General features: G+C 42.2%; 1 protein-coding gene across 3 annotated transcripts in view; it reads right to left on the reverse strand.

Annotated features, from left to right (window-relative positions):
- Positions 1-609: 609 nt before the first annotated feature.
- The window catches only part of DLGAP4 (DLG associated protein 4), a 124,820-nt gene continuing 103,846 nt past the window's right edge, over positions 610-21,583 (reverse strand). For all 3 annotated transcript variants that reach the window (XM_066622828.1, XM_066622829.1, XM_066622830.1), the window contains 6 exons: positions 12,444-12,805; positions 8,910-9,001; positions 8,020-8,429; positions 6,951-7,042; positions 6,309-6,461; positions 610-4,713 (listed from right to left, as the gene is read on the reverse strand). In XM_066622828.1, coding sequence (XP_066478925.1) covers positions 4,495-4,713; positions 6,309-6,461; positions 6,951-7,042; positions 8,020-8,429; positions 8,910-9,001; positions 12,444-12,805 — 1,328 coding nt within the window. In that variant the 3' untranslated portion in view covers positions 610-4,494. The remainder of the gene's footprint in view (positions 4,714-6,308; positions 6,462-6,950; positions 7,043-8,019; positions 8,430-8,909; positions 9,002-12,443; positions 12,806-21,583) is intronic.

A 21,583-nucleotide genomic window follows, 5' to 3' on the forward strand; every position in this document is an offset into this window, starting at 1 on the left:
ATGCTGCTCCCACCATTCTGCATGTCAATGCCTAAACTAGCAAGCTGTTGTTCCTTTGACCTAGAGCATCACTGGCTTTAGCAATCACTTGTGATGCTTTTGCTGTGTTCCTGTCTCCCTGGCAGCTGCCAAACTGCTGTTCCAGAACCAGTCTATACCCCAGCATTCACAGTGCTACATTAGAAGCAGCAAGTTCTATTTCAAATGATGCCATTGGTCAGTGCTGTGGGCAGACTAGGTAGAGATGATGGCACCTGTGCTACAGTTGATAGAAAAGGGTGGATAAAAATTCTATAAGACTACAGGATTTTGTTCTGCCATTCCAGTATTTATACCTAGTTTAGGCCTATCCCCTTGGGTTTAAGCCCCTAGAATGGCTGACCATAAAACTCAAACCCAGCCAACCCCAAGGACTATCACAGAAAGATATGGCCGTGGCACTTGCCCACCCACTGCCCACTCAGTGCAACAAAAAGGTAGTATGCTAAGAAGAGACCTTCACTGCTGCTGTTAGAACAGCAGCTTGAAAAATAGTGTTGCATTACAGTGCAAGTGAATGAATATGAGTTTATAAAAGGCTCTGCACAAGGTTTGCTTTTTGTTTTTTTATTATTAATGACTGATTTGGTCATGCCCTCACGGGTGACAAAAAACATTCCCTACTCTAGCTAAAACTCAATTGTTTTAGAAACATGATTTCCCCATCCCACCCCCATTTACTTTTTATAGCTGGTTGCCCACTCTAGAAACTGGAGTTTGTCCAGATCACAAACCGCAAGAGACAGAGGCCTAAAGGGCACCACCACAGTGCCTTTCCTTTGTTTGACCATAGTCTACAATGGCAACAAGGCTCACATTACAAAACATAGGGGCATAGATCTAGGTACACGGCTGTGATACTTTAAAAAATAGTGACATGACATGAACGATCAGAGGTTTGACAATTTTGTTTCTTCCATAAAGCAAGGACTGTGGGGGGAAAAACCACTTCTCATAATTGAAAAAAATGTAATCAAAGCATTCTATGTACATTTTGTTTTAAATCCACATAGCTATTAAACTACACAAGGATCTATGGAGCAGTGTCATCAAGCAGGGGCTGTTCAGAGCTACTTCAGTGATAGCTCACTTTAGATTGTCTCTTGGAAAAAAAGACATTGAAACCAAGAGAATTCTGTAACTTAAATTGATGGGGCAAATACGAGACACCATAGCCTTCCCCTAGAACTATTGCTGCAAAGTATTAAGTCACACACTGATCTTCCTTGCCTTGTTTTTAAAATGACCCGGTTCATTTTTGCAACAGACCTGGAATTCAAACAATGGCCTTAGAACTGAACAGAGGAATATTAGATTGGGTCAGGTTCAAGTACAGCTGAAACAAACTGATCAGAGAAAACCAATGTTATTTAAGTACAGGGCAGGAATTGGTCATATTCCCATATATCTGCAGAATGCCTTAAATTATGTTCAATCCAGCCCATAACACACTGGGCCCATGGAGGCACAAAGGAAATTTAGCAGGTTCACAGCCCTTTGGAGATTTTTTTTTTTTTAGTTTTTTGTGCCTATTGGGCCACCTGATTCTTGCCCTTTACAGCAGAATTTGGATGTGTAGAAGGCAAGTGTTTCATTTGCAGGATACAAAGTTTCCTATTATGGAGAGTGGGTGGGGTAGCAGTGACAGAGAACTGTTGATTCTGCATGAGGAGGTAGATCATTTGCTACCTTGTCACCCTATTAAGTAAAACAAATTGTACATGAAAATCATTTCACAAGCTCTGCAAAGAAATCTTCTGTAGAGCATGGAGACACACAAAAGCAAAAGGGCAATTAATAATAGTGTTAATACAACTGCATTTCAACCCCTCAGACTATTCAGTATGGAGGCTACTGCATCAGTTCATGCAAGCTTTGTCTACGGATACATCCTTCAGTGTAGTCTTGGGAAGTAGGGGAGTGATTCCTGTGCCATTTTAAAGAAGGGAGAATGGCACTTGGATTTGTAGATCTGAAGCTTTCTAATGGGTTTGTTTTTTTAAAAAAACCAGCCAACTATTACATTTCCAGCTATGCTCAGCATGGAACAAAACAATAAAAAGATCTCACTTGCAATAGCCCACTTTCCTTCACAGTGCCCATCTAGTACAAGTTTACCTTTGCATTTTTCATTGGGACAGACTGACATTAATTCGCACACACTTTTTAGGTGAACACACAAAAGGCCTTGTGTATATGCCTGTAAGTGCAACAGATAAAGGAGGAAAGATACACATACAGTGCAAGGACACATGTCACAGAGCAGAGGCTGGCCATGGTCCTGCCATGTGACAAACACATTGACTGCTATGCAATGTGTGAAACAGCACTGGGGCAGTGGAAGTGAACGGTCAGACCCATAAGTGGGATTTACATAAGATTTAACATTTAATTCCAATGACTTAAAGTGGGGAAAGTGGACTGCATGAGCATCTGGGTCCATCAAGTAAGTACCCACCTGCTAATGGGTTTTCTGCCTTGGGAAATGTGAGTAAAACAAGTCACATTGTAAGTGTTTCAAATTTTAATACAAAGATCTGTGAGAGTCAGCTATATGCTTAAGAAGTGGGTAATACCACCCTCTACCATCACTGAGAAACACGTGGAGCTCAAGAGAGGGGGAAATAAAATCAAGCTACCTAGTTTCTGAAGCCACATTCCATATGGCCCAGCTTCCACAGGATACAAGTTACATATTAAGTGGGCAGTGGAGAAATCTGTAACATTCTATATGCATAGACACCATACACAGCATTCACTTTGACATGATTAGGTGGTAACATTTTCTATTGTTTCTTTAAAATGACTAACACACCAGTATAAGATTCCTTTGGGATTTGAACCAACTGATCCATAAAAGTTGCCATCATCCTCCACCAATAGCGGTACTTGGTTTTGAGACAAATGTATACTTTTTTTTTTTAAAGGGTGGCAGGGTGCGGAGGGGAGGAACTTTGAACTGGCTATTGAGACTCCTGGCTCCACAAAAGTTAGGCCAAAAATGGGACAGAGAGAAGGGTCAAAAGTGACTTTCAGTGACTGCTCCCCCAAGAACACAGGAGACAAGGGGATGAGAGAGAAAAAAAATCCGAGTATACACAGGGTATTTTTTTTGCACACACTTTTACACACATCTAGCTATAGTACATGTAAAAATATATGCTATACATACACCCACTCTCACAGAGGTGCTTTTCAAAAGACACCATCTGAACGTGTGTTCGTGTGCATGGGTATGTATATGTGTGTACGTGTTAAATATACAGATCCTGTTAAGTGTATATGTGCATATGTACACATACATACAAGCAGGTAGGTAGGCAGGCAAATTGCCAGCATTCTATTAGCTACCTCCTCTTTTTTCCCCCTGTACAAAAGCCATGGTCCTCCACTGTTTTGATTACTATTAAACAACCCCTTTAGGAGACAGGTTTTGCTCCTCATGTAAGCAGCTGCTTTCTTAAACAAAAACCCTTGCAAGATGGGGAGTGGGAACTGCAGGAAAGAGAACAGAAGTGGGTGCAGGGTCACTGATGAATCCACCATGCTGTCTTTCTGACTGGGTGTCTTGTACAGGGAATCTCTTTTGCAGCACCATTCACGGGGAGTGCAGGTCCCCAAATCACCTTATTGCACGTTTGCCTCTTGTCTGTGTTCACATTACACTCTGCCCACATCCACTGATCTTGCTTTCCTTTTGAGTTGTTAAACTAAAAAAATATCTGGAGCCCCAAAGCCCTACTTCTTCTCCCCCCACCCCCAACCCACCTATAAGGAAAATTATACATAAACAAAAGGCTGCTCACTAGCAGAGTGCAACAACAGTACATATTGAAGAGGCGTTTTCTTCCCAAGCTCGGTGGAACAGTTTACTTCTAACACAGGAAAAGACGCCATGCAGAGAAAAGGATGACAAAGGAAAAGGTGAGGAACTACAGAACCAGGGTGGGGCGAGGAATGGACGGAACAAGGCGCAAGAGTACAACAAGGGGGACAAGGGAGGGAGACTGTGGAGGGGGGGCAGAAAGTATATGGTAAGGAGGAGAAAAGCGCAGCATGGCAAGTGCCCAAGGCTTTGTTTCATTTTTGTGTCCATTTCATGTAAACAAGCTAATAATTCTCCTTAGACAGGACAAGTAAAAAGGTTGCAATTCCAAGTCTAAAGAACTGTTTCCAAGAGTCTGTTCCTGCCACACCACAGCCAGTGTGAAGGTGGGGTTAGGAAACCAAATCGCAGAACCAGGAAGGGAGCTTTCTTTCAAAATCTTCATTACTTAAAGCTGGAGAGGAAGGGGGAGAGAGAGAAAGAGAGAAGGAGAGAGAGAAAGCCAAATGGGGAGCCCTTTGTCAGACTGGCTCTGTCTCTAGACCAAATAAATCACACTAAGTTTAGTGAACCTTTTTTTTCTTTTAATGATGTGAAAAAGAGTGCATTTTCTTCCTCTTCCCCCTTGCTCAAAGACGGGTCTGTGCTTCAGGAACGTAGATTTCAATGCTGTCCGCGCTCTCAGTGGCTGAATTCTGCCGGACTGAGGCAGCACGCTTGGCGGCCATGAGGCGTTTGCGGGCTTCCTGGCGCTGTTTATCCACCGAGTCTGAGGCCTTATCCCGGTTTAGCTGGGATTTTGGTTTGGCTGGCTTCTTTGGCACGGGAGGGGGTGGCTTCTTCTCCTCCTTTTAGAGAGAGAGAGAACAACAAATTTTTGAAGGGGGTCAAGTGTATACAGATTTGCTCTTCTCTCCAACAATTAGTGATTAGTCCGGCTTGTCATAAGCAGGATTCTGTGCCAAAAGAAATTCAAATTGCTATTTAACACATTTCTACAGGACTTAATTTTATATGTTGCAAGCAACCTTTTTCACAATAATGAAAGCCATAGTAACAATTAAGGTGCAGTTCCCAACGGAACAACTTAAATGCTACAATTCGCTCAAATTCCCTTGACTCAAGAAGAACCAGAAGTCCAGACTCAGAATATGGTAGTACAAAAAATATCAATTTACATAATTCCCAAGAGTGAGATTTTTTTTTTTTTTGAAAGATGTTCCAAGCCATTCTTACCTTAGACTGAGGCAGCAGAGGACAGGTAAGAATTGAGGTGTAAGTACACAAGAAGGGTGACTTGAGTTGGAAATTTTACTTTTCAAATGAACAAACTATTCATTTTTATACCATTTCTCATAAACAAAATTCATAGTGGCTCAGGAAGAGGCTGGTGAGACCTCCAGGTAAGTAACTGCAGTACCGCAACACCCCCCTTCACAGATTTAGGTATTGGTGGGGGGGGGTATATGTGTGGAACTGATCCCCTGCCGATACTGAGGGCCCACTGTACTCACCTGGAACCAAACTAAGTACTATATTTAGTGGGAACCAAACCAGTGAATTTTGTAAACTTTCAAGGGAACTCAAGTCTATTAAACTAGTTGTACCACAGCTGCAATACAAGGACATCTGCAAGAGGGATCTGAAGGCCTTAGGAGTGGATCTCAACAGGTGGGAAACCCTGGCCTCTGAGCAGCCCGCTTGGAGGCAGGCTGTGCAGCATGGCCTTTCCCAGTTTGAAGAGACACTTGGCCAACAGTCTGAAGCAAAGAGGCAAAGAAGGAAGGCCCATAGCCAGGGAGACAGACCAAGGACAGACTGCACTTGCTCCCAGTGTGGAAGGGATTGTCACTCCCAAATCGGCCTTTTCAGCCACACTAGACGCTGTTCCAGAACCACCATTCAGAACATGATACCATAGTCTTTCGAGACTGAAGGTTGCCAACTAACAAATCATGCACAAGTTTGCCAATTCTGTATCATCATTAAAAATGGCCAGTATCATATAGTTTTGCCTGTTGACGTGGTGTTACTGAATTGTTCAGAGCATCCTGCAAGGTAGATTTTGATAATTGTTGGGAAAGAGACCACAGAACTGGTGACTAGGCACTGGGAAAAATAGGAGGAGCAGGACTGGGGAGGGATGCAATGCTCAAGTGAACAATCATGGTGACTGAGCATAATGGTGCCATCAGGTTGAGTACCTTACATATTGCAACAACAGAGCAGAAACACCAGATCGAACACACTCACTTTGAAGAAAATTCCACTGAACAGATCAACAGGTCTTATATCCAGGTAAACTCTGTTAGCTTTAAGTTGCTACGCCCACAACAGTAAAGATAAATAAATTTTATATGCACCCTATGAAAGCTCGGCTCAACACCTTCCATCTTTATTTGTATCATGAGATTTTGGCTTCCCTAGAATGCTCCTTGCTCACCTTTTTCTCCGGTGTCTCTATCAACTGCCAGCCATTGGCCTTTAGGTGGTATAACTCATCAAATTTCATACTGATGTCTTCGATGGACAATTGCAAGAGATCCCAAAAGCCAGCGAGGTCCTGTGCTGTGGGTCTGGGATTGGAATTGGGGTTCTGCAAACAAAATAATTTGAATGTGAAAAACAGAACAACGAAGGGCTGCATATAGTAAAAACTGCAATTTAGAATGGAAATGCAAGGCTAGAAGAATGCTGAAAAGGTTGGCTCTCTTCCTTATCATGTTTATATTCGATCCAACAAGCATATGCAAATGGAGAACGCTTGGCTTGGTGTCTATCACACCCCATCTTTTATTATATATATTATGAAATGCAAGACTGTCATATTATGAATAAATTGGTTTGGCTGAAGTCGTTTGGCCACACAGATCCTCAGGAAGTTACTTCCTGATAATCTCTCTCTCACACACCCTGCCTGTAACCATTCTGCAACATGGTTCAGACAAAACCACATCAAGTAACTTTGCATTAAAGAGCTTTGGGTCAGAAGCTGCCATTCTACTATCTGGGCAGATGCTCAGGAAATGGCTAGATGCACCTGCTACTTCTACAAACCCATGCTTGTGGAGGTTTCCACACTCACCAAGTTTTGGTCACAGAGGCCACGGAATTGCTGGAACTTCTGTGACATTAATAATTGTGCACTTCCCACTGCGCTGAGGACTTTGCCTAGAACTGAAAAAGAAACATATTTAAGAAGTTAAGCAATACAAAACATCTTGACATAACACAGAAGTGGATGTGAGGTGAAAGTGCCCACTTTCATTCTTCACACAGATTTATCTTTTCCTTCCAGTAACAAAAGTGTTTTTCATTTTGCCATTAATGGCGAGTCATTAAAAAGTGACGCATGGCTCCTTTGTCTCTGCATGTTTTGTTAGCCCTTGTTCAACTGCCAAGAAAAAGACCCAGTACAGCAGTCACCAATCAGGAATGGCAGATAGCCACACTGCCACAAGCTTCTTTGTTTGTAACAGAGTGCTAAGTGAAGTCTAGTATGTGTGTGTGGGGAAGAAGACAGGACTCAGTAAGCTCATTTCATACTCTCCCAGAGCCCCCTCCATAGTACAAGTGCATTTATAATGTCACTTCATCACAATGTTGTGATCTGTGGCTATCTATTCACTCATATCCACCCAATATTGACAATGCCAAATAGCAACATGCACACACATGCAAGCAAAATGTTAAGTTTTTGAGAAATCAGTGTGTATTCCTGACAACCAAAAGTCCTTTGTTTATTCACTCCCTTCACACATTTAAAAAGGAGACAGCATTCTTATTTAGGCTCTGGTTGCACATCACATTTCTTCAGGATCGAGACTGCATATGGCATGACAAGGACTGATTCTACAGACAATAAGATACCAAATGTCTGTGCCGAATTGTTCTGAAAATAAAGGGGAGTGCACACATCTAGGGAAGCTGCTGCTTTGTCTTCAAGAGTAGGAGTTTCTAGTATCCTCAAGAAAAATACATAAACCAACTCCTCTCCCTCTCTCTGCAGGATTATCCTCATGAACAGAAAATGAAGTGTTCCTGATCATCATCACCTTTTGTGGCCCAGCCTCACCCTCATTCACATGCCATGTGCCAGAAACAGGTTTGCCCACCTCCCGTCTCACCAGAGACAGCTTATGATCCACACTAACCTTCTTCAGAGAGATTGTTCTCTTTGGTCTCTTGGTCCATCTGACGACACCATCCTTCTAGCCTTTCTGTCTCTGCTTGCAGCAGCTTCTGAAACCAGTACCCGTCCCTTCGGCAAGCTCCTGGCTGTGTTGGTTCTGATGGAGTGTTGGTGGATGTCTCAAGCCAAGGGTCAGGAGGAGGAAGAGAGGAAGGCTCTAGGGCTGGGTCATTGCTATCTCCATAGGAGAGGTTTTTCTTGATCTGGGAGGGCATGGCCATTTGCCTTGTACTGGCGTCAAGGCTGTTGGAGTTGTTGCATGGGGGGCAGTCAGCAAGGCTTCTCTCAGATGATTTACAGGTCGAATTATTCGGTTCTTGCGAGTCAGAATCTGTATCCTGCTTGGTTGACATGCTGTGAGAGTGGCTGTTGCTATGAACAGAAGAGGGGCAAGAGAGTAAGGAAAGGCAGCCCTTGCAGAGGGCTGGATTCATTACACGGCACACAGGGACAACAATGTGCATTTGTTTTATGGTGACTGCCGCTGAACTGCATTTCCGTGCCCATCCCTCTCTGCACACAAATACACGCACCACACATGCAGACAGACAAAATTATAAGGTTGCCTGCTTACTGCAATAGGCCATCCCAATAAAGACTGGCACACGGCTATAATTACATTATGCACTCTATTTTGCATTTCAGGCGTCCAATGATTTGCTTACATTACTAAGCCCACTTTGTTTTTTTTTTTTTTGCAAGAGCACATGCTGTTGACAGAGGGTTCTGTGACCCATCACTACTCAGCAGTGATTTGAAAGAGGAAAAAAAGATAGGAGGGAACTAAACTACTAAAATAGGAAACTACAGTTGGAAGGGGTTTAAAAACAAGAGCCTGTGTCTTCCACTTACCGCCACTCGTCCTCTACCTGTACCCCGATGGACTGGAATTTGGTGGCTGATGGAGGGGGCTCCTCTTTTGCCACTGGCTGAAGGCAGTCAACCTTATTAACAAAAAGATACAAACAAAAAAAACAAAAACACAAAAACTTGCTGCTAGAATTCACATTAGAAGGAAAAAGGCAGGCATGCACATATACACAGGCACGCACAGTGATCATGCAGACGCCACACCAACAGGCAGCAGATTTTTCTCTTGTCATAAAATAGTAAAATATTTAGTGACTGACACAGGGAAGGAAACAAGGCTGCTCATGTCGCAAACACAGTAAATGAGGTTGTGCTGTTTTATCCAATGTAATGTCAAGACAGCTGCCATTCAGTCAGTCAACTTTGCTTTCTCAGGTATTGTTACTGAATAGCTGAGCAACTTTGATCTGCATTTTCAAAAAGATAAACATAAAGATGCTATTGAAAATTTTGCATTTGTATCCAGAACCCTATGGACAATGTTAAGAGCTGGGGGGTGGAGTTACAGACAGATGGACAGGACCTTCAAAGGGTGTGTTATCAAGGTCAATAACTAGCACTGTGCAAGTTCAGGTGTCTGAAATGCAGAGACGTCATCCTGTCAGTCCCTCTGTCATGCATATTATTTGGCTTATTTTTGGAATAAAGCTGGGAATAGAGGCTAATGTTTGGATGCTTTTAATGGGGTATTTTAATGAAATGCCCCATTACCACCAACTCCAAGCCTTTGGAAGTGGGGAGAAAGCAAGAAAACAAACAAGTATGAATAAATAAAGCTTATCCCCCCTAATACAGAAGAATCAATTTCACGGTGACACTGGAAAACTAAGCTAAACCTCAGCAAAACAACAATGCATAGCTCCATTCAAAGCTGTTTGCTACAGGTATGGCATGTGTTCCCAAAGCTACCAAGCCAGCAAAGGAATATCACTAAGCACGAGATGGCACAGCATAGAATGGCCTGACAACTTGCAGACAGAGACAGCACTTCGTAGTTCAAACATGCCACCAACTTGTCAAGGAGGAAAATTTTTTCTTTGGCCCTGAAAATTCCACCAGATTTTTTTTAATGCCATGTGATGTGGCACTAGGAGGAGGATAGCCTGTTCCTTATGGAACACAATACAGGGCAAGAGGAAGGGAACCAGATAGAATAGCATGACTGATGTCAGCGAGAACATGCTTGCTACTTGTTCATTATTGGAGGACATGGCGCACCAGTGCAGGTGAGAGGAAGTCCACCACCTTACTAAAACTAACCCAACAGCACAATCTTATGCTTGCACATTCAAACTCCCCTGATTTCTATAAGTTACTCCCAGGAAAATGTGTATAGTAATGGTTCCCAAACTTTTAGCACCAGGACCCACTTTTTAAAATGACACTCTATCAGGACCCACTTAGGTTTACCAGACTTTTATAAAGGGAGATCTAGAAAGGAGTATTTTATTTGTAATAATTAGAAAGAAGACCCAGAGTTTGGGACCCGCTGGTGTAAAGAATTACAGCCTAAAACTATGTTGGAAAGGAAAGGCCCACAAAATGGCAGGATGTTTTAAGAGGGTGAAATAGTCAGCTAGCATCTCCCACTTTCTATTTTTAAGAACCATTTTGAGTGCTCCTGCAGCTGTACTACGAAGAGGAATACTCCAATTCTAAAAAATTTCTGAACAACAACCACAAAAAAAAAAAAAAAAAAAAAACACTACCAAATGAAAGTGGGGGCAGAGGAGGGATTGGTCATGTCACAGGTACAGATGTCCATGAAACCTGGACAATATTTCACACAAATTTGAATGTTTGAGGGGCAGTATTCCCACAACAGAAGTAACAGCTTCTGGGTGAGCTGCCTGGATCCTTTGCAACAAGTTGGGAACTGTGCATTTGTGGTGCTATAAATTGACAAGTTCTTACACATCCATAACCAAACTGTTAGCTTTTAAGCAGATGAGAACACACACTATTTTTCACACCAGGTAAGGTGACTTCAAAGTCTCCTATAGGAAGGCAGCAGCTTTGAACTAGGACTCCAACATTTGGTGAGATTACAAAGGGGCCTTCCAATTAAATCACACAGCAGATTTATGTAAACAAAAACTGCATATGGCAAGTTTCAGAAGATGTATTCCCCCTGCTCTCATAGAACAAAATGCTTCCTTTCAGATTTGCCTGTTGCAACATGTGCCTGCATTAGCTTAATACAAATAATGTTTTTGTCATCAAAATTATTATTTGCACTCATTAGAAATAAGCAGATTTAATCAATTGACTAAAATTCATATGATCGGTCAACTAAGATTTCTTTAAAAGGGTGACAGCCCTATACTTACTTCTGAAAGTCTGACAGAAGAGGGCAAAAGCCAAAGCCTTCCTTAATTTTAAAATGTTCCAAAAATAGCCTTTTTTTTCTGTTGGATGAAGTCCAGCCATGCCTGCTCTTCTGACTACTTTCTACCAGCTAATTGTCATTAAGATTACCTGTAGCTTTACAGAGAGTCCAGAGTCCAAAGACCCAGCATTCTGATCCAAAGCAAACTCAGATTTATTTGAAACCCAAACTAAGTGAAATTTGACATCACAGACTGACAAAGAACAGGCAAGTTTCACACAATGTGCGTGTCCTATTAATGCACAATGTGCATGACATGAGAAGCAGCTTAAATGAATCTTTCCTCATAAGGTAAACCATCTTGCTTCAAGTTGGCTAATTTTCAAAAGAGTTTGTTTAATGGAAGTGGCTGAACTCTATGCCTCTGGTTCTGGAAGTCCTCCCCATTCAGTATAAGGGCTTCCTTTTTTCCCCTTGAAAACATGTAGAAATGGTCGCAAAACAATGGATGAATGCTAAATAGCTGTCTTTCCCATAAATCCCTCATGAGCTTCAACAAGTGGACCTTGCTTCCAAAACTCAAACTTCAGCATTCTTGACATATGTGGCTGTGCAAGGCATTTCCCCACAGGCCAAACTGGCAAGCAGCTCTTGTTACTCTGCTCCTGCACCCTCACCCTAGCAGCCTGTTCCTTTCTGCTTCATTTGATTAAGTTTATTTACCATCCTACAGCAATGACAGCCACCCTTTTCAGTCAAGTATGCCACAAGTCAAGTCCAATGTTTTAAGATGCAGTAGCATGAACTACAGTGCATTTCACACTCCTGTGCTTCAGTGACTTTGCCTCTAGCCAACTGAGCAAGCAAGCAGGCAAGGCAAGCAGAACAGCAGGGCCGAATGTGGCATATCTGCAGGGATCTCCCACATCTGCTATGACCTGAAAGGAACGTGTCAGCATGGAGAGTCCTTCTAAAAAGAAAGTCGGCTAGGATGGCTCTATAAAATCCTGCCTTGCCAGCCCAATGCCAGCCCTCCTGCTGAAATTCTCTTCAAGTGCCCCCAAAATCTTTTTAAACTCCAGAGGGCCAAGCAGGCTTAGATGCAAAGCGATTGAACAAGTATGCACATCTTCAATGGCTACATTAAGAACATTTTCTAGTGCTATTGAGAACAAAACATTCCATACTTGTATTCCTATAGATGACAGCTTCCTTTTGGGGATATTCTCTACCTTCGGTTCTTCGTTAGTCAGAGTTCCTTTGTCACTCTTCAAGGCTGCATTTTTCTGAGGTAACTCAGGAGGTTCTCGGACTGGGGTCGTGATGCTGCCTTTTGTCACGCTGGGTGGTCTTGTACTGTCTAAGCTATCTGATGAATTGCTCAGTCCTGACTGGCTGTTGACCTCACTCTTGTGGTCCTGGTTGTCCAGGTAGTTGTCCTGCGCCGATTCGGTGCTGCTCTGCACCGTGACAGAGATGAACGGCTTGGAGGTGGTCCGTGGTGGAACTGGTGGTGGTGTCTTTTTATATCCTACTAGGCATGCTGAACCTGCGACAGTGGAGATGAGAAAGTATGAAGGGAGAGAAGGAAAGTGGGAAACAGAAGAGAAAGCAGTAAAGATCCAGAGAACAGAGAGGAAAATGCAGATTAGTAACAATGTTCAGAGAAGCTGACAAGCATAGATGCAGAGCACACCTTTTTAGCCAGCAGTATGCAAAGAGCAGCCCCAAACCAAAGCACGTTAATAGCCAGCACTATCCTGTAGTAAAACTCAAGAGGAACATCATAACACAGACTGGAAGATAATGAAAAAAGGGAGGAAGATCCCTCTAGAAAGCAAGCCACACTGATAGGACTACAGAGCTTGAGAGGCACCCTGAAGTTTTGCTTTATATTGAAGGCCCTGATAAAGCCACCTCTTGGTGTTTGAACCCATCAGTTGGCAAATTTCAGTATCCTGATGAAGCTGGTTCTTGTACCTAGAGAAAGAGAGATGCCATAAAGGATGCCATCAGAAACAGCTATGCTCTCTTTGCCAAAATACATTCTCTTTGTGGATTAAAGCTCTAAATGTTCAGTCTGTTACAGACCACTCACATTCTAGAGCTAGAATCACAGGGTATTCTGCATCTTTCTTGACATGGAATAGAGCAACATATACTGTACATGATCTTGTAAAACAGAGGCCTTGTCTAGAATAACAACCATCAATAAGGCATCCATATTCAGCTGGCTTCACATGGAATTGGATATAAACTAATTCTAACATGATGTACACACCCGAAACATAGAGTTCAACAAACTCTATAAACGTGAGTAGGTTGCAGTGAGAGAAGCTAACAGGGCAGATACTGATCTTTGAAGTGGTTATGATAGAATGTTTGGTATACACACTGTAAAGTTGACATGACCAAAAAGTGTTCTGTTCTGTCTAGAGGCACTTTCTCTTTCTTGCTGTGCATAATTTAACAATCTAAATCAGTGGTTCTCAAACTTTGAGGGAGTTTTACTCCCTCAATAAGTCTTTGTGTGGAAGGGGCAAGGGCAGGGAAGCAAACCCCAGGATCGCATCCCTAAGGAGAGTGCTTTCACTTACTTAGACTCAGTGAGGGCTGCTGGAGGCTGCAGGGACTTTACTTTTCCAGTTTTTATTGTCAAACTGACCTTTTGCTTTCAGTGTTGTATGAGTTTAGATTTGTATATGTTAAATGGTTGTTTATCTGATTTTCTAAGTCATCTTAAGCATTTTACTTGTAAATGCATCTTATAAATCTGGCAAGTAATAATTTATTCTAAGTCTTAAGCCACCCAGTGGTCCTTTAATTGAACTGCAATAGAACTGCCTTTAAGTATTTTGCATACAACTCTTTTAGAGAGGTTCATTTAACAAATCAGTATCTATTAGTACCAAAAAGTCAGGCATCAGTAAACTAGAGAACATATTTAGCTTAGTAAGACTGAGTGCAGCAATTATGCAATGTATGTGTTGGTCAACTCAGTTTCTGATCCCAATTGCCTTGGGCCTTTACTCAGTTAAATGAAGAACCATATTTTAACATTCCATATGCTACTGAAAATTACAGAACTGATAACACAAGCCACACACATTTTGCTGTCTTAAAAGTTAGACCTATTCCCAAGTGTATTTGGGGTGCCGATTCAAAAAATGGAATCAGTTTTGCCCCATCACGTCTCATTTTGGAGACACGGCATAGCAACCTTGTTATTAGCCATGGCGTAGTCTTCCTCATGAGAAAGCTGCCTGAATATCTCATTAATCGGGCTATGCTGCTTCTCCAAAACAAGATGGGAAAAGCAGCCTTGAGATACTCCAAGGGCAGTCCTAACAAGGCCCTTCCCAGGGCAGTTTGCAGAATGAGCAATTAAGACGCCCTCCTTCCAAATTAATTCTAGTCCTGGAATAAAATAGTTGCAAGTCAGAAAAGGAGATTGCAGAAATACTAACAAAAAGATTGAGTTTCATAAATAATTAGTTCTTGTCAGTCAGGTTTGTAATGTGAATGTAACACCTGTTCCAGCCAGAACACCAATACCTCTCCTTCAGTTTCTCTTCTGCATGATCAGATGTTAGCCCAAAGGAATTAAAAGATTATTTAGGCCCTCAGTGAGAATCCAAAGCAGGGGTTCGTCACCTGGGGTCCATGGACCAAGCGCAAATTTATGTATATGTGTGTGTACAGGTGAGACCTCGGTATCCACTGGGTTGGTATCCACTGATTTGACTCACCACTGATACTGAGGTCCACCTTTAAATGCCTTGTAACAAGGAAAAAAAGCCCCAATATCCAATTTCCTACCTTCATACCATTAATTATAATTTCATTCCATTAAATTTCACTATTCACCCCATCTAGTGGCTGAATGTGGTATAGTATCTATACCAGTGTTTCTCCAACTGTGGGTCGGGACCCACTAGGTGGGTCATGAGCCAATTTCAGGTGGGTCCCCATTCATTTCAACACAATGTTTAATATATTAAACTTGATGCTACCATGGTATGCGACTGCATTTGGGGAAATGTTACAGACCTGTACTTTTAACAAGCTACCATGTATATTCTTTTAACAATGATAGTCAATGGGATTTACTCCTGAATAAGTGTGGATGGAATTGCTAAAAAATTTCCCTGCTTATTTCACTTCCGGTCATGACATCACTTCCAGTGGGTCCTGACAGATTCTCATTCTAAAAAGTGGGTCCCGGTGCTAAAAGTTTGAGAACCACTGGACTCTATGCCAATGCATTCTGGGGTGACAAGAGACAAGAAACCTGGAAGTGGGTTTTTAAAGCTATTTTCCCACTGATTTGGTATCCATTTATTTTTTAAAATCCACTAGGAGTTCCATTCCTGAACCCCCGTGAATAATGAGGCACACAACCTGTGTGTTTGTGTGCATTTTTCTATGGAGGGGTTCCATAGCTTTCATCAGATTCTCAAAAGGGGTCCATGATGCCAAAAAAAGTTAGCAACCACGAGCTAAAGGAAACCAATACTCACTGGGAATTGAAGCTCTAAGTCTATCTCCAGGACTGGCACTAGAGGGCAACATCACTGAATAGCTGCTGAGGACTCAGAGCCCACGAGTGATCACTGAAACTCCCTCTGTGCTCATCACCTTTGGAGGACACAGCCACACTCTACCAAGGTAGCCTTTCTATCATTGCCTCTTCTCTTCCCTCATCCAATGTAAGTCTCATCAGGAATTGAGGGTGAGGTTCATTGTCAAGAGTGGGCTCATGACAGGCACTTGCCAAGGGCAACCTGAAACCTGAAGCCAGCCCTTGCAACCACCTATCTACAGAACAATCTGCCTAAGTTCACCATCTTGTCATAGAACTATAAAATAAAGCATCCAGTGCTGTGATTACAGAATTTCTTCTCGCCAGCATCAGGTAGTGTACAAGCTGTGGTCTCAGGAAATTCCACTATGAGGAAGCCAATTCTATACTTTAACCTTCAGTGGCTGAAAGGATGGAATATTTGCTCATCCACTTCATCAAAGGGCTAGAAGATTTCACTGCTAACAGCCAATTAAAAGGCAACTGAAGTAATCTCTAGCCCATTTTAAAAGGCCTGCTGCACACCCTATTCAAATACTTTTTTTAGTTTTAAACAAATGACCAATTGATGTACACAGTACACTCTGCAGCATTAAGTAGAACTTACAGTCACATTCTTCATCCATACTTTTTCTAGGAAACGTTGCTTATACGAACACACACACACGAACACACACACACAGAGTTAGTACTCTTCCTCTTTTTTTCCTTCTGAAAATAATTCACATTCCTAAAAATTGGCAGGTTATTGAAACAAACAAAAGCTTCCTTACTGGAAGGTTTTAATTCCTTTGTAGGAAAATTGGTGCGTACTTCAGTGTTGGCATTTTAGACAACGAGATCAATGTGCATATGCCCCTGCACATAGACCCATATAAGAGCAACCACACCTCCTCTTGAAACCACAGTTGGTCATGCATATTGACATATGAAACTGCCTTTTACAAAGTCAGATCTAGTATTGTCTACACTGCCTAGCACTCTGGAGTCTTGGGCTTTCTCAAGATCCTTGAACTGGAAATATTCTCCATGCCAAGCAGATGCTCTTATGCTGATCTGTGGGGCTGTCTCAAATATCATACTGAAACAGGAATAGAAAGCTCATGGGACATATAGCAATGACAGATTTCCCCAACAGTACTTGGCATCATAATGACAGAAGCCGAAGTTGTATAGAAGTAATAAGTTCAAGACACACAAAGCAAGAACTGGGAGAGTTGAGATAAGTATGGTATTGGTCTTATTCCAGTCAAAAGGTTATTTGTTTTTATAACCTAAATAAGAAGGTTGCTTCCTTTTGATGCATACGCTACTTGGATTCCATAATTTTCCTAGTTACAGCTATTTTCAGAAAACAGCATTTCAGATGTTGGCACCATTTATTTGGAACTATCAATTGCTTCCAGACATCTTTGTTGCCTCCAGTCTTGGCCAATGCTCAATGCCTTGCTGGCTGTCAGCCAAGATAATTTGAATTTCTGCATTAAGATGTAAAAAAAGAAAAAGTTTAATCTCTGTATAGCAGCAATTTCATATTAACAAGCCAGCACATGAGCAAAGGACTAGCTTGCATGAATCTCTCATTAAAAAAAGCTATGCTATTCCCACCCAGTAACCCAGGATATATTTGCAGGATTCTTATTTCTTGAAGTATTTTTTACTGCAGCAAAGAACACTCTGGCAGTGAAGTTTTAGTTTATTTGAAAGACTTGTTTGTTGCAAAGCCTAAGAATGGCACCACAGACAAAAATGGGTTTTTCATGTGGAGCCAAGAAGAGCCAGTAGACTTATTGATGCAAGTTTGTTTACTTAGGCTAAAGAGATACATCAGTCCTATAAGGGTGGGCAGCCTGACGACAAACACACACCTTTGTGCACAAACACAAAAAGAAGAGACAGATATCCCAAAATGGTCCAAGTCAGAACTGGCCTACATTTGGCAATTCTACACAGTACTACAGGGTTTTTGTTTTTTTCCTTGAAATTGACAACCATCAACCCAGTTAGAAGTGGAAGCCTTGTACTTCAACCAGTCTAGCCACATGGAAATAAGTGGACCTAATCACGTTCAAGAACTCCAGGTTAACTGGAGTATAAATAGGGGCTGCTAGTGAAGTTTGCACTCTTTATACATTAAATCCAGTCCAACTATCACAGTACAGTTGATAGTTATCAACTATAACTATCTTATATGCCTACAATGGAGACATTCAATGTTACACTTCTGCAAAAACAGGGGTTGTTCCAGAGAAAGCATATCTATGAAGGGACATGTGCACAAAATAGTCCTATTCAATACAACTTCAAACTCCAATATGCACTGCAAACGAAACTCACTTATCCATTGACTACTAACTTTTTACACACTTACCCCTCCTGGGTAATTGAATTGGTATCATGCAAAATTAAAGCTCGGTTGTCAGCAAAGGTCTACATCAACTATTAAAAGAAAGCATTATTTACACAGATTGTGGGCTTTTCAGCAGAAAAACTCACTTTCCTCAATTTCAGGACATACGTTGATCCCAAAATGACTATAAAAGCTAGCAAAGTCATTGAACACATTTTTAGAAGGGATAGGGTCCAGCATCAATCCCATTGTACAAAAAGCACTTGCAAGACCACATCTGATATTATTTGTGTCTAGTTGCAAGTCTGCAAGAATTAATCACAGAAACGGAAAACATGCTTTCTGGGTTAACAAGCACAGTCTATTTAGCAGGGAAACTGTGAGACCAATCCTGTGGCGTGCAGCTCCGTGGCGTGGACCACAGTCACAAACGTGCCATAATGCGCGTTTGCGGGGCTTACTGCCGGGCTCCCGCCAGAGCTAGCCCAGCTCTGGCCGGCGCTGAGTCAGCATGCGGCGGGCACCCGGGTTCGCAGCTCGGCTGTCTCCCTGATGGCCGGGCTGCGGAATGGGAGATGGGGGCATGGGGGAGGCGTTCTGGGGAGGGGGGAGGCATGGCCGGGGGAGGGGTGGGTCTGCGGAGCCAAACTCCACAGGATCCAAGGCACTCGGATAAGGCTGCTCGCCCTACACGAGCACCTTTATTTTAGCGGCGACCAAAAGGTAAGGCTTTGTTGTAAGGTACTGCCAGAAGAATGTCAGAAAGTAATGGCACCCTCCACAGGACCACCTGTGACGATGACCTCACAGGATGGCAGTCTCATATGGGAGGCGATGCCCCTTCAAGTATCTGGTTCCTAAGGGACACACACTGCTTAGGTTGAAGGATTTGTATATGAACATTTGTTCACATGTGGTGCAAGCCAGTCTGCATAGCCCACATTAAATGGGCACTCCCTTTGTCCTCTGTGTTTTAGCTGGCACTAACACACATGTGAACAGGCAGAGCTAAGTACATCTGTAGCAGAGAAACCTTGCCTCAACCAAATAGATTTTAACACACAGTTTGGGCAGACGTGCACAAAACTGAGCTTCAATTTTAAAAATGTGTTTCCATGGCAATAGTTATTCTTAAAAAACAACTACCCTGTTTTATTGCTCACAATGGAGCGACTCTAAATTTAGACAGGAGGAGAAAGATCAGTTACTCTGTTTTAGAATAACCTGAATTTCTGAGAGAAGAAAGAGTTTTGTGGCTGCCTGCTTCTCCAGTCACCTGCCATCACCTCTATACCAAAAATGGATTGATGAAACACCTCTTTAAAATATTTACACACTGTGGTAATGACTGCTGCCATCTGCAGGGCTTTTCTGTGGCAGTTGTTGCATTCAGCCTGCCTGAGTCTGCCTGCCTCATTCAAGCAGATGAATAAGATGCCAGTGAGGTTTGCCTTTATAGGGGCAGAGCTGCAGGAACTGCTTGTTTATGATGTCTCAACATCAAAGGAGGAATAGTAATCAGTTTATGGATCTAGACACATCTATTCCCAATTAGAGACGACAGCGGCTCCACAAAAATGTGATGACAGTACAAAGTATAGTTTAACAAGATTCTGTGAGAAAGAAATGGGGACTATATTTAAGAAATATTGTTCCCATTTTAATCTTGTTCCTCCCCACAGGTCTTTCATCTTCTCATTCCCCAGTTGAAGGGAAGTTTCCACACAGCTTTTCCAAGCAACATCTGTTACCAAGAGGAACGCAAGACAGTTTCTTCAAGTAGAAACCAGAATAATGGTCATTTTTCATCTTAAGATAATGAGTAACATTATCCCATTTTGGGGACAGGATATCAGTAAATAGGGAGGTGCCCAACTGTAATACTTTCTCTGCTGTAGAAAGGACATAATTTATCTTCCTCTGGAAACACCCACAATAATTACATCAGCCTACAAAGACACTGACCTACATTCTGCCTCCCTGTTGCTAGGGCCTATATTAAGTTTCTAATATCCAACTCAGCTACCTTTACTTCTTTTGTCATTGTTTAAAGAAAAAACACAGGAACAAATAAATATTTGGGTCTTCCAAAAGTTTCACGAGTCAGACTAAAGGAAAGTTCATACTATGACTTTATTTTAGTGATTTCCTCAGTGATTAAAAGAGAAGTAGCACATGAGTGAGCACATGAATGCGCATGTATGTGAGAACAAAATGGAAAAAGAAGGGTATATGGGAAGAGAAATGTCATCTCGATGCTATTTGGGGATAAAGGCTATGACCTGTAACATCACCTCTGTTTCATTTTGGAATAGGCACTGCCTTGTGGGCAGACAGTGAGAATTTTATTTTGCAACCTTGTCAAGGTGTGGAGTTGTGCAGTTCTCAACACGAGAGGGATAAAGACAGTAGTTGCCATCTCAGTTGAAACAGATGGAAACAGAGACATTACATGTGAACTTCAGCCTCTGAACCCGCAGCAAACAGCTTGATGCAACCATGCATCTTGGTTGTCACAGCACTCAACTGCCAGCCCTGTGTGATCTGCATGTTACCAACTGCTCCACATCAGATTGCAAGTAGGAGACTGCGAACACAGTCCTGTGCTTGACTTCTCAGAAGTCAGTCCCATTTTTGTCAATGGGTCTTACTCTCAGGAAAAGTGTGCCTAGAATTGCAGCCTAAATCTGTGAATGCTCTTCTACATGAAATATTTTTTGGCACATTCAAAACTAGTCTGGCACAGCGATTAGATTTATATTCTCTGTAATACACAAGTCCTCCAAGGGAAGCATGTAAGGTTTCAAAGTCAAAAAGCAATTTGAAAAACCTTGTTAAGAACTAAGCAGTACCAGGACAGTAGGAAAAACATCCAATAGCAGTTTGAAAGTGCTGGGAAAATAAAAAATAAAAAGTCTTTGGCTGGCACAGGAACAAATTCAAGCCACATGAACCCTGCTTGGATGACTGTTCTATAGATGGAGCACCACAGCCGTAAAAACCCTCTCCCCATCATCATCTGCAGGGGCACCTGGAGGAGAGCCTCTCACAATGACTGCAGGGTCCAAGAAAGGCATACCATCAGATCCCTAACTAGTTAACATGATAAGCAGTGAACCATCCCCAACTCTACAACAGTCGAACATGTGCAGGGTGCCAAAACGTAAAGGGGTATTTAGGCATGATTTTCAAGAAGTACAAGTATGTCTAGTGGATTCAGCAAGCTCAGAGACGAAAAATGCTCCTTCACTACTCCTGTAAATCCACTTTGCTTCTGTTCTGGAAAGTGCATCTTAAAATTAACAAGTTAGTTGTACTAACAAGTTAGTCACACTGCCAGTGTCTCAAGGCAATCTTATGTCAACACTGACTTTCCAGCCTCACTCAAATACTGT

The sequence above is a fragment of the Tiliqua scincoides genome, chromosome 4, assembly GCF_035046505.1.
Source record: "Tiliqua scincoides isolate rTilSci1 chromosome 4, rTilSci1.hap2, whole genome shotgun sequence".
Classification (NCBI taxonomy): Eukaryota; Metazoa; Chordata; class Lepidosauria; order Squamata; family Scincidae; genus Tiliqua; species Tiliqua scincoides.